This window comes from Palaemon carinicauda, chromosome 2 (genome assembly GCF_036898095.1).
Source record: "Palaemon carinicauda isolate YSFRI2023 chromosome 2, ASM3689809v2, whole genome shotgun sequence".
In the NCBI taxonomy this organism is placed as follows: domain Eukaryota; kingdom Metazoa; phylum Arthropoda; class Malacostraca; order Decapoda; family Palaemonidae; genus Palaemon; species Palaemon carinicauda.
The window spans coordinates 191953330-191968439 of NC_090726.1; the positions used below are offsets into that span (position 1 = coordinate 191953330).

The following is a 15110-nucleotide window of genomic DNA, read 5'->3' on the forward strand; positions in this document are numbered from 1 at the left end:
ACCGATGCGACCCAGTGTGGGTTGCCAGTCGCACGTTGACGTTAAGCGACGCTCGGAGGTGGTTGTTGACGTTCAGTGTTTCACTAGGAAGACGTTCAACAACCAGCAGAGGTGACTTGTTGTGACGCAGTGCGTCAACCTCAGCAACCCGGTAGGGTGTTGACTGCACAACCCAGACAGTCTAGACAGTTCGGGTTGACGCTGTACTTCCTCGCGCACCCATGGTTGTTGACAGTTCACAGACTGTGCAGCAGTGCCATGATATTGCGTCCGGCTCCGTCACGCATCCACCAGTGCGACCGGATTCAGCGAGTCAGACGTTGCCCACTCCGTTGCCGTTTCCTCATCAGATTCGGATGAGGAACCCTCTGATGAGGACGTTGCTGAACAAGACGATCAACCCTCAGCCCTGCTATCCATCCAGAAGATGCTGAAGAAGGAACGCTGCCCAGTCAGGCTGTGGATGAGTCTGGTAGGGACACTGTCATCCGTGGATCAATTTGTGTCACTAGGAAGACTACACCTCCGTCCTCTTCTATACCATCTAGCTTTTCACTGGAAAAAGGACAAGACGCTAGAAGCGGTCTCGATCCCGGTTTCCGGAAAGATAAAGTCTTGTCTGACTTGATGAAAGGACTATATCAACCTTAGAGAGGGTCTTCCCCTGACTGTTCAGACTCCCAACCACGTTCTCTTCTCGGACGCATCGGACGTAGGCTGGGGTGCGACATTAGATGGTAGGGAATGCTCGGGATTATGGAACTCGAATCAAAGGACAATGCATTTCAACTGCAAGGAGCTACTGGCTGTACGTCTGACCTGGAAAAGCTTCAGGTCTCTCCTTCAAGGCAAAGTGGTGGAGGTGAACTCGGACAACACCACGGCTTTGGCGTACATCTCCAAGCAAGGAGGGACCTACTCTCTGACATTGTACGAGATCGCAAGGGACCTCCTCACCTGGTCAAAAGGTCTAGACATTTCACTAGTTACCAGGTTCATCCAAGGCAACTTGAATGTCATGACAGATTGTCTCAGTCGGAAGGGACAAATAATTCCAACAGAATGGACCCTCCACAAGGATGTATGCAAGAGACTTTGGGCCACCTGGGGCCAGCCAACCATAGATCTCTTCGCAACCTCGATGACCAAGAGGCTCCCAATATTTTGCTCACCAATTCCGGACCCAGCAGCAGTTCATATAGATGCCTTTCTACTAGATTGGTCACATCTAGATCTATTTGCATTCCCTCCGTTCAAGATTGTCAACAAGGTACTGCAGAAGTTCGCCTCTCACGAAGGGACAAGGTTGACGCTAGTTGCTTCCCTCTGGCCTGCGGGAGAATGGCTCACCGAGGTACTTCGATGGCTAGTAGACGTTCCCAGAACACTTCCCCTAAGGGTGGACCTTCTACGTCAGCCACGCGTAAAGAAGGTACACCAAGGCCTCCACGCTCTTCGTCTGACTGCCTTCAGACTATCGAAAGACTCTCGAGAGCTAGAGGCTTTTCGAAGGAGGCAGCCAGAGCGATTGCTAGAGCAAGGAGAACATCCACCCTTAGAGTCTACCAATCGAAGTGGGAAATCTTCCGAAACTGGTGCAAGTCAGTATCCGTATCCTCGACCAGTACCTCTGTAACTCGAATAGCTGACTTTCTCTTATATCTGAGGAAAGAACGATCTCTTTCAGCTCCCACTATCAAGGGTTACAGAAGCATGTTGGCATCAGTCTTCCGTCACAGAGGCTTAGATCTTTCCAACAATAAAGATCTACAGGACCTCCTTAAGTCTTTTGAGACCACGAAGGAGCGTCGTTTGGTTACACCTGGTTGGAATTTAGACGTGGTACTAAGATTCCTTATGTCAGACAGGTTCGAACCGCTACAATCAGCCTCCCTGAAAGATCTCACCTTAAAGACTCTTTTCCTGATATGCTTAGCCACAGCTAAAAGAGTCAGTGAGATTCATGCCTTCAGCAAGAACATCGGATTCTCATCCGAAACGGCTACATGTTCTTCAACTTGGTTTTCTAGCCAAACACGAGCTGCCTTCTCGGCCTTGACCAATATCGTTCGATATTCCAAACTTATCGTATGGTTGGAAATGAACTAGAAAGAGTCTTATGTCCTGTAAGAGCTCTTAAGTTCTATTTAATACCTTTACGAGGCCCGTCTGAAGCTTTATGGTGTTCAGTTAAGAATCCATCTTTGCCTATGTCAAAGAATGCTTTATCCTATTTTATCAGACTGTTAATACGAGAAGCTCATTCCCATCTGAATGAGGAAGACCAAGCTTTGCTGAAGGTAAGGACACACGAAGTTAGAGCTGTCGCAACTTCCGTGGCCTTTAAACAAAATAGATCTCTGCAAAGTATAATCGACGCAACCTATTGGAAAAGCAAATCAGTGTTCGCGTCTTTTTATCTTAAGAATGTCCAGTCTCTTTACGAGAACTGCTACACTCTGGGACCATTCGTAGCAACGAGTGCAGTAGTGGGTGAGGGCTCAACCACTACAATTCCCTAATTCCATAACCTTTTTAATCTTTCTCTTGAAATGTTTTATTATTGTTTTTGGGTTGTCCGGAAGGCTAAGAAGCCTTTCGCATCCTACTTGATTTGGCGGGTGGTCAAAGTCATTTCTTGAGAAGCGCCTAGATTAGAGGTTTTGATGAGGTCCTTTAGTATGGGTTGCAACCCTTCATACTTCAGCTCCTAGGAGTCGCTCAGCATCCTATGAGGATCGCGAGGCTCAGTAAGGAAGACGTACTTAAAAAGGCAGAGTAATTGTTCAAGTCGACTTCCTTACCAGGTACTTATTTATTTTATGTTTGTTATTTTGAATAACTGCTAAAATGAAATACAAAATACTTAGCTCATAATAATGTCAACATGTAATGCTGGTCTCTACCCACCCCCCTGGGTGTGAATCAGCTTATATGATCACCGGCTAAGTTTAATATTGAAAAATGTTATTTTTATTAATAAAATAAATTTTTGAATATACTTACCCGGTGATCATATATTAAAGGACCCTCCCTTCCTCCCCAATAGAGACCCAGTGGGCCGAGGAGAAAATTGGTTCTGTGTTGACATGGAGTACTTGAGTACCTGCTCGACAGATGGCGCAGTTGATGTACACCCCCACCTGTATAGCGATCGCTGGCGTATTTTGTCCTTAGGTTTTTTCTGTCGGGCAGCAGAGCTGACAGCTTATATGATCACCGGGTAAGTATATTCAAAAATTTATTTTATTAATAAAAATAACATTTTTAGGGGAATGTCGAAGGAAGGGTGTTAGTCTGACAAAGAGAAAGCCTGCACATCAACCTTTTGGAAATAAAGGCATCTCCTTTGGTGCTGCAATCATTCCAACAATTTCTTATAGGACACTTGGTAGCATAAATAACCAAAAACAGTACTGTAGTTGGCATATGTCACCTACCAAGGAGGTGCTCTACAGGCACTATGCAATGCAGTGGACTTTTCAGCACAGTTCAATCTGGGTAAAAAGAATGTAATTTGCTGATAAGCTGAGTGGCCAGGGACAAGTCATAAGCACTGAGTGGTCCCTTCAGCCTCAAGTGACAAAGAGACTTTTGCCTAATTCGGAGAGTATTCAATAAGGTGTCGATTACCCCAAATCTAAAAGTAACTCTGGTGGTTTGGCCATACACCAAATGGTACTCAGTGCTTCAGATGCTCAACTCCATTTGGAGAGTTACTATAACGAGGTGACATCCCTATCACTTCGGGAGATCTTTGAATGTCTGCATACTGTAGATCCTCTGCCAATGTTTAACAGGCAAAGTGAGTCATCTACAATTTTTGGCATCAAAAGGATACAGAACTTCTCCAGTCAGAGCCTCTCTGCAGCCAATAGCGGATTCTTGTCTTCCTTTGCTGAGAGACGCTCCTCTCAGTCTTAGCAGTAAAAGATTATCGCTCAGCCTTGAGCCAGGTTTTACTGAAGGGCTTAGATCTTTCCTCTTCATGGGAATTACCTATGCTCGTGAGGAGCTTCGAGCAATCTTATTATCCACGAGAACTTGAACCACCTTCATGGGTTGTCACCTGAATTCTTCAGTGTCTGGATATTTTCTCAGCTGATGGGAGGTAGACAGGCATCAACACAATTTGCACCTCCATGTCAAAGTGTTGGGACAAGGAGCATTTAATACCGGCCAGCTAGGTTATAAGGACTTCCTCCCTTCCTAGAATAAGTCTCCTATTAAATGATGAGGGTTTGTATACATGTAGGAATAAATCACTGAAAAGTAATTTGTATTTTTCCTAACAATATAAACACGAGTCCTCTAAGTTTTACTTCCCACCTCAGTCACCATGCAAGTCGTAGGTGAAGGTCAAAGGGACTACTCTGTGTTGGCAGGGGCTGGTGCTTCCTTGCCATGAACCAGTAACTACCAACAATTAGTTATAATTTTATCAGCTGAGTTCCAGCTTCCTTAAAGTCATACATCTTCTAAAGGACTCAGTTTTGAGTAGTTAGGAAAAATACAAATTTCCTTAAAAATCTGTCATTTGTTCCAACACGAATACTTACCGAGAACTACTTTCTTAGGAGTTACCTGTAATCTCCTCTCTACCGACCAGAGTTTTGTGTAGTATACCCTAAAACCCGTTTTCTATGGAGGGCTATCTCGGGCGTAAGAGAACGTGCTCCGAGGGTAGCTTTTGCGCTAGGTCGAGGTCCGTCTGGGTCGTGAGCGTCAGTAAGTTCTTCGGATGTTGCACAATACTCGCAAGGGCAGAGAGGCACTCGGGGAAGGAAGGGAGGGCCATTACCCGAAAGTAGTTCTCGGTAAGTATGTTAGGAAAAATAAAAATTACTTAAAATTTTTTATTTGTTCCAACACGAATACTTACCTCGAACTACTTTCTTAGGAGACTTACACTTTAGGAGGCGGGAGTGCCTTACTGACCTTCAGACCCAGTAAGTTCTCTGGTCGCGACGTGTCACCACGTCGCTCTCGTTCTCTCTCGACCCTTTGTGTGTGCCGCGTGTGTCCCACGTGTTTACCGCGTGGTAACTTGTGCTTATCCCTTGTGTTCCTGTGTGTTCACTTCCCTTCCTTGTGCTTCCCCAGTGTATTCCTTTGATTCCATGCGTTCCTGTGTCTTGTGTTTGTGCGTTATGGAGCAGATCCGCCGTTATCCTGGGCCTAGAGCCGGAAAATCGTGTGGAGCGTTCCTCTCCAAACCTGAAGTGGACCCTCACTCCCTTTGCTCTTCCTGTAGGGGCAAAGTTTGTTCGTCTTCGGATACGTGCCTCGAGTGTGTTGGTTGGAGTGATATTCAGTGGGTGCGTTACGGCACGAAGAAGAAGAAATCGTCGAACCGTTCACCCAGGAAAGCTAGTGTTTCTTCGCCGCTACCGTCGCCCAGTGAACGGTCCGACGGGGCTTCTGTCTCGCCTTCCCCTACCCAGAGTAGGGGACGAGGTAAGTCCATCGTAGGGAAAGAACCAAGCGTTCTTCCCCAGGAGTCTGGTGAATGTGAAGTGGGGGTTGCGGGGCCTTCTCGGGCTAGTGAGGAGCCCGGTAGTGCTGTGTCAGGGAGCTCTGGAGACTCGGCCCTTGTGCTTGGGGGGCACGTTTCCTCCGATGACCCCTTGTGGTGTAGCAACGTTGTTTCTGTGTCTTCGCCCCCTTCGTGGGCCTGTGTTTCAGGTTCTTCGGCAGGCGGCGACAACCAGGGTAAGTTAGGTTCCGCAGGGAGTGATGCCTTCGGATGGAAGCTTCCTAAGACACCAGGTAGGTCCCCTATGCGGATGGAAGAGGGCCTGGATTCCTGGTTCCCTAGTGTTGGGCGCCAACCCTCGTTTCCAACCCCTCTCACGGAAGTTCCTGAAGCCTTCCTGCAACCCTCTACCTCGGGTACACAACGAGTCGCGAAGTCCCCTGCGGTCCCCGCTCCCGCCCGCCGTACGGTAGGTACAGTGACGTCGGGCTCTTCGGAGGAGGCTTTCTCGTCGGGAGAAGAAGCCAGGAGGAAACATCGCCGTCGGAGGGAGCGGTCCAGGAGCAGGCGTTCCCGCTCAAGATCACGTTCCAGGTACAGCAGGAGGCGCTCCCGTTCTCCACGAAGGAAACACAGGAGGAGTAGGTCACCCGATGGCGATTGGGTTTTCGTACCCCGTAAGTCGGAGATACAGTGTTCCCCGGACCGGCGGTCCAGGGATTTCTCGCCAAGGAGACCATCCTCCAAGCATGGTTATGACCCTCGCAGGGAGAAACGCGAGAAGGCCTCTGCAGGCAGGCGTAAGACCGCGAAGCCTCCGGTTCACCCCACCCAGCGGGGGGAACCGCGCTTCCTTACGGGCAGCCTGGCCGAACCAGCCCAGCTGGTGCGGCCCTCGGACCTTAAGGAACGGTTCCCGCTGTCGGGTCAGCCCACGGGATCCGCGTCCCCGTCCCCCAGGGAACATGATCGGACACTAGTCCTCGCCGGTTCAGCGATGCCTGTCCTAACCCCCGCCCCTGGTGCGGAGACCTCCGCCGGGGAGGACCAGTACCTCTGCAGGGGAGTGCCTGTTGTGCCAGGACCAAGGCGCCCGGTGGAAGTGCCCGGTGACCCGGCTCCCCGGGCTCAAGCCGAGGCTTCGGCCGATGGTAGAGAGGGTTCCCCGACGGAGGACTCGGCCTATAGAAGAGTAATTGGCCTAATCAGGAGGCATCACAAGATCGAAGAACCGGCAGCTACCGACGAGGACTATTGGAGGTCCAGCCTTATCCGGTTGATGCAGGCCCCTGCCCAGCCAAAAACCTCCCTGGCTCTTCCTGTAGCCCGGGATCTCGTCCTGGGACAGGAGCACGTGGATAGAGTGGTGGCAGGTAATGCCGAAGCCCCCCAAGACTCAGAGCTCTTCGAAGTTGCTCCAGGGACTCAAAACGCAGAGCAAGGTCTATGTACCAGAAGGACGACGGCCGGGAGCCTGCAAAGTAGAACCTTCTCTCGACATTCTGGGGCAGGGCGCCTCGGAGGACAGAGCCTCTTCAGCCCCAGTCTGTTTTTCTCAATCGGAGGCTGCGATGATGGAGGAAATGTCTAGGGACCTGGTACACGTCTCCTCCTGGCTAGACTGGTGGGCTTCCACATTAGTAGGGGTGCAAGCTACTTTTGACCCTACAGACCCGGAACAGCAAAGCCTCCTGCGGGAACTTATCACCTCCGGGGGCAAGACTCTTAAGTTCCTGACTTACCAGTCCCTCGCCCTGACAGCGAATTGGGTGCTTCGCAAGAGAGACACCATCCTGGCGAAGGTGTCCCGAAAGGTCCCAGACAGAGAGGCGCGGGCTATGAGGAGCCTTCCTTTGTGGGGTGACTCCTTGTTCCACTTAAAGGACTTGGAAGCGATCATGGAGAAAGTGTCTAAAAGGAAAGAATTAAACACGCCCAGGCCTACGCCGGTAAGGAGACCGCCCTACAAGAGGTCAGTCTCAGACAGTGCCGCGACGTCTCAGGCCTCTCCTAGCATGACGAAGCGAGAAGCTCCTTCTTCCTCCTGGGCCTCAGCGCCTCAGCCCCCCCGTAGAGGAGCCCCAGCAGCTTCAGCCTCCTTTAGGACAGGTTATTCTGCCTCCAGGAGAGGCCGTTCAGGCCGCTCCTCCAGGAGGAGATAGAGTGGGAGGCCCCCTATCCCTGCCCAAGCCTCAGATTGGGGGATGCCTCAGACTATATTGGCAAGCATGGAAAGCTCACGGAGCAGAGCCCTGGACAGTGTTCGTACTGAAGGAGGGCTACAGGTTACCGTTCTTAGCAGAACACCCCCCCTCTAATTCCGGCCATCCGGTCGGAGTGGCTGGTACCCAAGGATCCGTTGAAGAGGGCCGCCCTTCAAGAGGAGGTGTCCTCCATGTTAGAGAAGGGCGCCATGGAGGAGATCCTACACCCAGGTCCAGGTTTCTACAGTCGTCTGTTCCTGGTGGAAAAAGCGACAGGGGGGTGGAGGCCGGTTATAGATCTGTCGGCTCTCAACAAATTCATAAGGAAGACAGACTTCAAAATGGACACTCCGAAGTCAGTCCTGCTGTCCTTGAGGGAGAAAGATTACATGATGACCATAGACCTCAAGGACGCTTACTTCCAAATTCCGGTCCACCCCTCGAGTCGGAAGTTTCTCCGGGTGAAATGGGGTACCCAGATCCTGCAATTCAAGACCCTTTGCTTCGGATTGTCAACAGCGCCCCAAGTATTCACGAGAGTCTTCACGACAGTCTCAGTGTGGGCTCACGAACGAGGCATTCGCCTCATCCGGTACCTGGAAGACTGGTTGCTTCTTTCCTCCTCGAAGGACCTCTTGAAGGACCTCTTGAAGGAGCAAGGGATGAAACTTCTCCAGTTTTGCAAGGATCTGGGTATCGTGATCAACCAGGAAAAATCGAACCTATCCCCCTCCACCAGAATGACCTATTTGGGGATGACACTAGATACCCTTCTGGGAAAAGCATTTCCTTCGGAAGACAGAATAAGCAATCTGATGGAGATCCTTCGTCCGTTCCTATCGGGGCAACCCAGGAGAGCGAAGGACTGGCAAAGACTAATAGGGCATCTGGTGTCGTTGGAAAAACTGGTTCCCCAGGGGAGAATCAGGCTCAGAGCCGTCCAATGGAACCTGAAGAACCTCTGGTGCCAACTGGACTCGCAACAAGAACTAATCCCAGTCCTACCAAACACAATGCCCTCCCTGGAATGGTGGCATTGCCGATCGAACTCGCTCAAGGGGATGCCCTTCGCGAACGACCCTCCCGAGTTACTTCTGTTCACAGACGCCTCCAACCAGGGATGGGGAGCCCATCTCCTCGACGAGACAGCGAGAGGAACCTGGATGGACGGGGAAAAGAACCTACACATCAATGTCCTAGAGTTGAAGGCAGTCCAGAAAGCTTGCCTACACTTCGTAGATCTACTAAGGGGAAACACTGTGGCGTTGATGTGCGACAACGCCACAGTGGTAGCGTACATAAAGAAACAAGGAGGTTTGAAATCAGGGGAATTGTGCGATCTCGCCCTAGAGATTCTAGATTGGGCAGAAACGAACCAGGTTGTGTTATTAGCAAGGTTCATCCCCGGGAAAAAGAACGTGCTGGCCGACGGTCTCAGCAGGATGGGTCAAATAGTAGGGACAGAATGGTCCCTCCTTCCAGAAGTAGCCAAGCTCATCATCCAACGTTGGGGTTCCCCGGTGATGGACCTCTTTGCAACCAAACTGAACCCGCAACTTCCCGTGTATTGTTCTCCTGTCCCAGACCCGAAGGCAGCTTTGGAGGATGCCTTTCAGCACAGGTGGGACAACCTAGACGTGTACGCTTTTCCCCCCTTCACGTTGATAAGGCAAGTACTCAACAGAGTAAGGACTGCCCGGAACTTAAGGATGACTTTGGTAGCGCCCTGGTGGCCGGAGAGAGAGTGGTTCGCAGACCTAAAAGACCTGGCGAGTCAACCTCCGTGGCCACTCCCCGACAGGTCAGATCTTCTACAACAACCGCATTTTCTCAGATTTCACGACAACCCACAGTCTCTACGTCTTCACGCCTGGAGACTATCGAGCGACTCCTGAAGAAGGAGGGGTATTCATCAGCTACTGCTAAGAGGATGTCGCTATACCTGAGAAGGTCGTCGGCAGCGGTCTACCAAGCTAAGTGGGCCTCCTTCACGAAGTGGTGCGCTTCGAGGCACATTAAACCCCTTAAAGCCTCGGTCCCAGACATAGCAGATTTTCTGGTATATCTCAGGGACAAAATATGAATGTCAATCCCAGCCATAAAAGGAGTGCGGGCCGCCTTGGGTCAAGTCTTCCTCCTGAAGGGCATCGATCTGGGTTCCTCTAGGCACATCTCGATGCTTGTCAGGAGCTTCAAGCAGTCCTGCCCCCCACAAGCAGTTAGGGTACCTCAGTGGGACTTAGCTAGGGTCCTGAAGATGTTAAGTGGCCCCCCCTTCGAACCAATGAAAGATGTAGTAGACAGGGATCTCACTCTCAAGACAGTCTTTTTGCTAGCCTTGGCTTCCGCTAAAAGAGTAGGGGAGATCCATGGGCTGTCTTATGACGTCTCTCATTCGAGGGGGTGGAAGGAAATATCTTTCAAGTTCGTTCCTTCTTTTGTGGCGAAGACCCAGAATCCAGCTGTCTGGGATCCTAAATTCGTAGGTTTCTCTCTGCCAGCCATCCCTAGGACGGGGAATGCTGAGGATTTGAAATTATGCCCGGTCCGTGCCATTAGAAAATACCTTGAAAGGACGGCTCATCTCCGGCCAGGCATCAAGAGCCTTTTCGTCTCCACGGTTGTTACTAAGAAACAGGTATCCAAGAACACCATTTCCTTCTGGTTGAGACAAGTTATTGCCAGGGCCTACAGGGAAGAAGCTCTGGCCTTACCAGGCGTCCCCAAACCCCATGACATCAGGGGTCTGAGTACGTCCTTAGCCTTTGAGAAAAACATGGCAGTGGGTCAGATCCTTCGGGCAGGTACCTGGTCTAACCAGTCAACCTTTACTGCCCATTACTTCAAGGACTACTCGAGGAAGTCCTTAGACGGGTTCTCCATTGGAACAGTCATCTCCGCGCTCCAAGTGATTTAACGGTAAAAGCCCCAGGCTCAATCGTGGATAGCAAACCGGGAGACACAGGTTCGTTCCCTTTCACCCTATTCCCCGTTTTTCCCTATCCTTATCGGAGATAACCCTCTTGTAACCATTGGATAACACGTTCTCCGCAACTACGTTACTGGATTCAACATCAGAAGAAGTTTTTCAAAGGGTGAGTACTTAGACACTAACGTGAGCTCTTTGTGTAGTTACCCTATCGTCCGTTTTCCTAGTATGTTTCGTTTATACCTAGGCCTCTTGGCTTCCGCTTACTGGGTCTGAAGGTCAGAAAGGCACTCCCGCCTCCTAAAGTGTAAGTCTCCTAAGAAAGTAGTTCGAGGTAAGTATTCGTGTTGGAACAAATCAAAAATTTTAAGTAATTTTTATTTTTCCTAACATACTTACCGAGAACTACTTTCGGGTAATGGCCCTCCCTTCCTTCCCCGAGTGCCTCTCTGCCCTTGCGAGTATTGTGCAACATCCGAAGAACTTACTGACGCTCACGACCCAGGCGGACCTCGACCTAGCGCAAAAGCTACCCTCGGGGCACGTTCTCTTACGCCCGAGATAGCCCTCCATAGAAAACGGGTTTTAGGGTATACTACACAAAACTCTGGTCGGTAGAGAGGAGATTACAGGTAACTCCTGAGAAAGTAGTTCTCGGTAAGTATTTTAGGAAAAATAAAAATTACTTAAAATTTTTGATATTAGTCACAAACAGTGATTTTTTCATTATTACAATTTTAGAAATATAATGTATTAACAGTTTTTTTTTCTATTTATACAGAAGGACAATGGGTGACCGGTACAATATCCACTCTCAGCTTGAACATTTGCAGTCTAAATATATTGGAACAGGTATGGTGAATGAAGATGGTTATTGTACAGATATTAGGAATTATATTTTTATTTCTTTTTGGAAAGCCATTAGTTTATAGTAAACGGATTTTGAAGCAAAGCGAAAAATCTATTTGTTCCATAACTGAAATACAAACCACGCTATTTAATATGGGTAATTACTTTCGGCGTAGCTGAAATGACGAGCCATTAGAATTTTAACGAGGGTTTACTACCCCACCGCTAGTTAGCAGGGGGGGTAGGGAGGGTAGCTTGCTACCCCCCCCCCCCCCCACACACCTGTGCTGAGTTCACTTTGCTCTCGGCTCGGGTGCTAGACAGACGTGTCCGCTGTCACCCTCGCCTTCTCTGACAGCCATTTAACTGATCTTTTGTTTGCTTTTTCTTCGACAGAGTGTTTGTGAAGTTGGCCTCTGCGATGCTGAAGTGTCCCGGTTTACCTGACCGCCCTTGTGGAACTTATATGTCGGCGGTCGAAACGGACCCTCACTCTTTGTGTCCCTTCTGTAGGGGCCAATGGTGTGATAAAAGTAATGCGTGTGGGGAGTGGTCTACCTCCCAGTGGGAGAGGTTTTCCCGGCGCCGGAAGAAGAAGTCTAAGCGGGATATTTCTCCTTCGAAGAGTTCTTTGAAAGGAGAAAAACCCAAGGCTTCTTCTTCTGTGCCCCAAACCTCCTCCGAAGCTCCCACTCGATCGCTTTCTTCCGAGAAACTGTCGAGTGGTAGCGTAGGCCGCAGTTCTGTTGACCGATCTCAGGGTTTGGGAGAGGGAGTTGCCTCCCATAGCGAGGCAGCTCCTCCTACTCCCCCGGGGGAGGATATTGATTCTCATGTTAATGGGACTAACCATGATTTGTTGCAGCTTTGGGCTTCCTTGGGGCTTCAGGGTTTGCCCTCCAAGGAAGCCTTGTTTGACATGATCAAATTGGGAGCAGCTGTCAAACAATCGCCGACTTTAGCAAAGGTCGATCCTCTGTCTATCGTCGACGTTGTTGTGGCAGAGGCTTCTGATGAGTTGGGTCAAACCTCTGCTCCTGATGTTGCCAATGTAGCTGAAGGCTTAGTTCCCCCCTCCGAACATCCTTCGAGGGAGAACTAAGTCCAACGGTCTCTCCTGCAGGTGATTCTCCCCCTCGGAGGAGTTCACTGACAGAGACTCCTCTTCGGAGGACTGCTGGTCAGCCTGCTGACCCCACGGCCCCCAAAGGGCATATAAGGCGCAAAGCCCGCCTTCCTCTTCGCCGTAGAAGACTTCTTTCGCCTCACAAGGGTGTGAGGAGGTGCCTCTTCGGCTCGCCATGCCCGCAGTCCGCCGCAGAGGAACCTCGTCGTCGTTCACCGACCCTGCCAGCTACATCCCTGGACCTCTCTGCAGATCGTTCGCGATCTCCTTCGGTGGAAGGTCGTCCTTACAAAGGGCTCTGCGACCTTCCACCCGCCAGACCTGCTGACCTGCTGTCGCCGTTCCTGGCTGCTGATGCGCTGTGGGCGCCCACGAATCCTGTCTTCAAGTGGGCATCGGTCCCTTCGGGGCACAAGGGACTTCTCTCATGGAGACTAAGTCCCTTACACGCCAGGTATCCCCTGCGCGCCATCGATCTCCTACGCATCAGATATCCCCTGCGCGCCATCGGTCTCCTACACGTCAGCGCGCAATTGCGCGCAAGCGCTCACCTGTTCCAGAGCCTGTTAGAGTGCGCCAGCGCTCTCCTGTGCGCTAGCGCTCACCTGCGCATCAGCGCTCACCTGCGCATCAGCGCTCACCTGCGCATCAGCGCTCACCTGCGCATCAGCGCTCACCTGTGAGCCAACGCTCTCCTGCGCGCCCACGATCTCCTGCGCGCTAGCGTTCTCCTACTCGCCAGCAGTCGCCTGTGCGCCAACGTTCTCCTGCGCTCCCACGATCTTCGGATCTGGGTGCAAAGGGGAAGATAATCTCTTCGCCTGCACGCCGGCGCTCGCCAGCACGCCTCCCTTCACCTACACGCACAGTCTCCATTGTGCGCCCTTCGCGCCCGCCTGTTGCTGTTGAGGATGCGCGCCCGCACGCAAGGCATATTTCCCCTGCGTGCGCGGCCAACGTTATCGCCCTCACGGGCTCAGCGTGATCCTGTGTGGCCGCGCGCGCGTGAATAACCGCCTTCGCGCGCGCGTGAATAACCGCCTTCGCGCGCGCGTGAATAACCGCCTTCGCGCGCGCGTGAATAACCGCCTTCGCGCGCGCGTGAATAACCGCCTTCGCGCGCGCGTGAATAACCGCCTTCGCGCGCGCGTGAATAACCGCCTTCGCGCGCGCGTGAATAACCGCCTTCGCGCGCGCGTGAATAACCGCCTTCACCTCGCTGCACGCCTGCCGCTGTCACCAGAACGCGCCCCTGCGCGCCATCGCTCGCCCACGCATGCCCTCACCTGCGCGCCATCGCTCGCCCACGCGTGCCCTCACCTGCGCGCCATCGGTCGCCCACGCGTGCCCTCACCTGCGCGCCATCGCTCGCCCACGCGCTAACGCGCGCCATCGCCTATGCGCGCACGAGCAATCGCCTGAGCGCGATTTAGGCAGAATTCCATCGCACGACCACCAGCGTGAACTCCAAGGCGATCCCACGCACGAGGCTGCAGGACGACGCGCGGCTAGGTCATCGTCATCGCTTCTTCTTTTCAGGTCGACCCTGCTTTGGTAACTCCTCCTAGGGATCGAACGATCCCTCTTCCCTCCAGAGGGAGTTTCTGACAGCGCAGCTGTCGGTCGGTTTGGGTCCCTCGTTAGAGCGGTCGTACAGCCTTTTAAGCCTGTTCTCTCAGAACTGGGACACAAATCAGTGGCAGTTTCGACTCCCCTGAAGAGGAAGAGAGGAGTAGCGGACGTGGTAACTTCTCCAAGGGCGAAGTTGACTCCTCGGAAGTCTTTGAGGAAGGCCCCCTCCCCTTCGGACGAATATTTTCCGTCCTCGGGAGTCCCGTGAGGTGAGGCGTTCCCCCATCGCACCAATGAGGAAAACCCCACCTCGCGCAGAGAAGTCTTCTCGGGTAGGGGTGGAGAATCTGGGAGTGCCGGACCCACAGTTCGACTTTCCAGGTTTCGAGTCTTCGTTCTGTAACAGATGACCCAGACCATCTCCTACTGTGCCCAGTAAGGAGTCTGAGGCTATATCTTAAAAGAACGGCTGCATTTCGTCCCCAAGTGCAGGCATTGTTTGTAAGCACTGGGAGGACGAAGAGGAGGGTTACCAAGAATACCATCTTGGCATGGATTCTGAAGGTAATCCATCTATCCCTGAATCCTGACCCTCCTCCGTCACGTCGCCCTAGAGCACATGATGTCAGGGAAGTAGCTACGTCCCTGGGCCTCAAAAAGAACTTCTCAGTGACACAGGTTCTACAAGCAGGGGTGTGGAAGCGTCAGACGACCTTCACAGCCCTCTACCTGCAAGATGTGACCCGCAGGAGACTCGATACGTTCTCTATCAGTCCTGTGGTGGCTGCATAACAGCTGGTTTAAACCTCAGGCTCCTTAATGGACAAGTAGCAGAAGTTTGAGGGCATTGTTACCCAGTCTTAGTCTGCATGAATGAAAAGGTATGTCTGGCCCTTATTCTTTTCTTCATCCTCCCCTCTCTTGGGGAAAGCAGCATCCTGGGTTCTCTGCACA

The 15110-nt window shown here is 51.6% G+C and overlaps 1 protein-coding gene across 2 annotated transcripts in view; it reads left to right on the top strand.

The window, feature by feature from the left end:
• Sf3b5 (splicing factor 3b subunit 5) overlaps nt 1-15110 on the top strand; it is a 36242-nt gene that overhangs the window by 17935 nt on the left and 3197 nt on the right. For both annotated transcript variants that reach the window (XM_068353257.1, XM_068353250.1), the window contains exon 2: nt 11391-11461. In XM_068353257.1, coding sequence (XP_068209358.1) covers nt 11398-11461 — 64 coding nt within the window. In that variant the 5' untranslated portion in view covers nt 11391-11397. The remainder of the gene's footprint in view (nt 1-11390; nt 11462-15110) is intronic.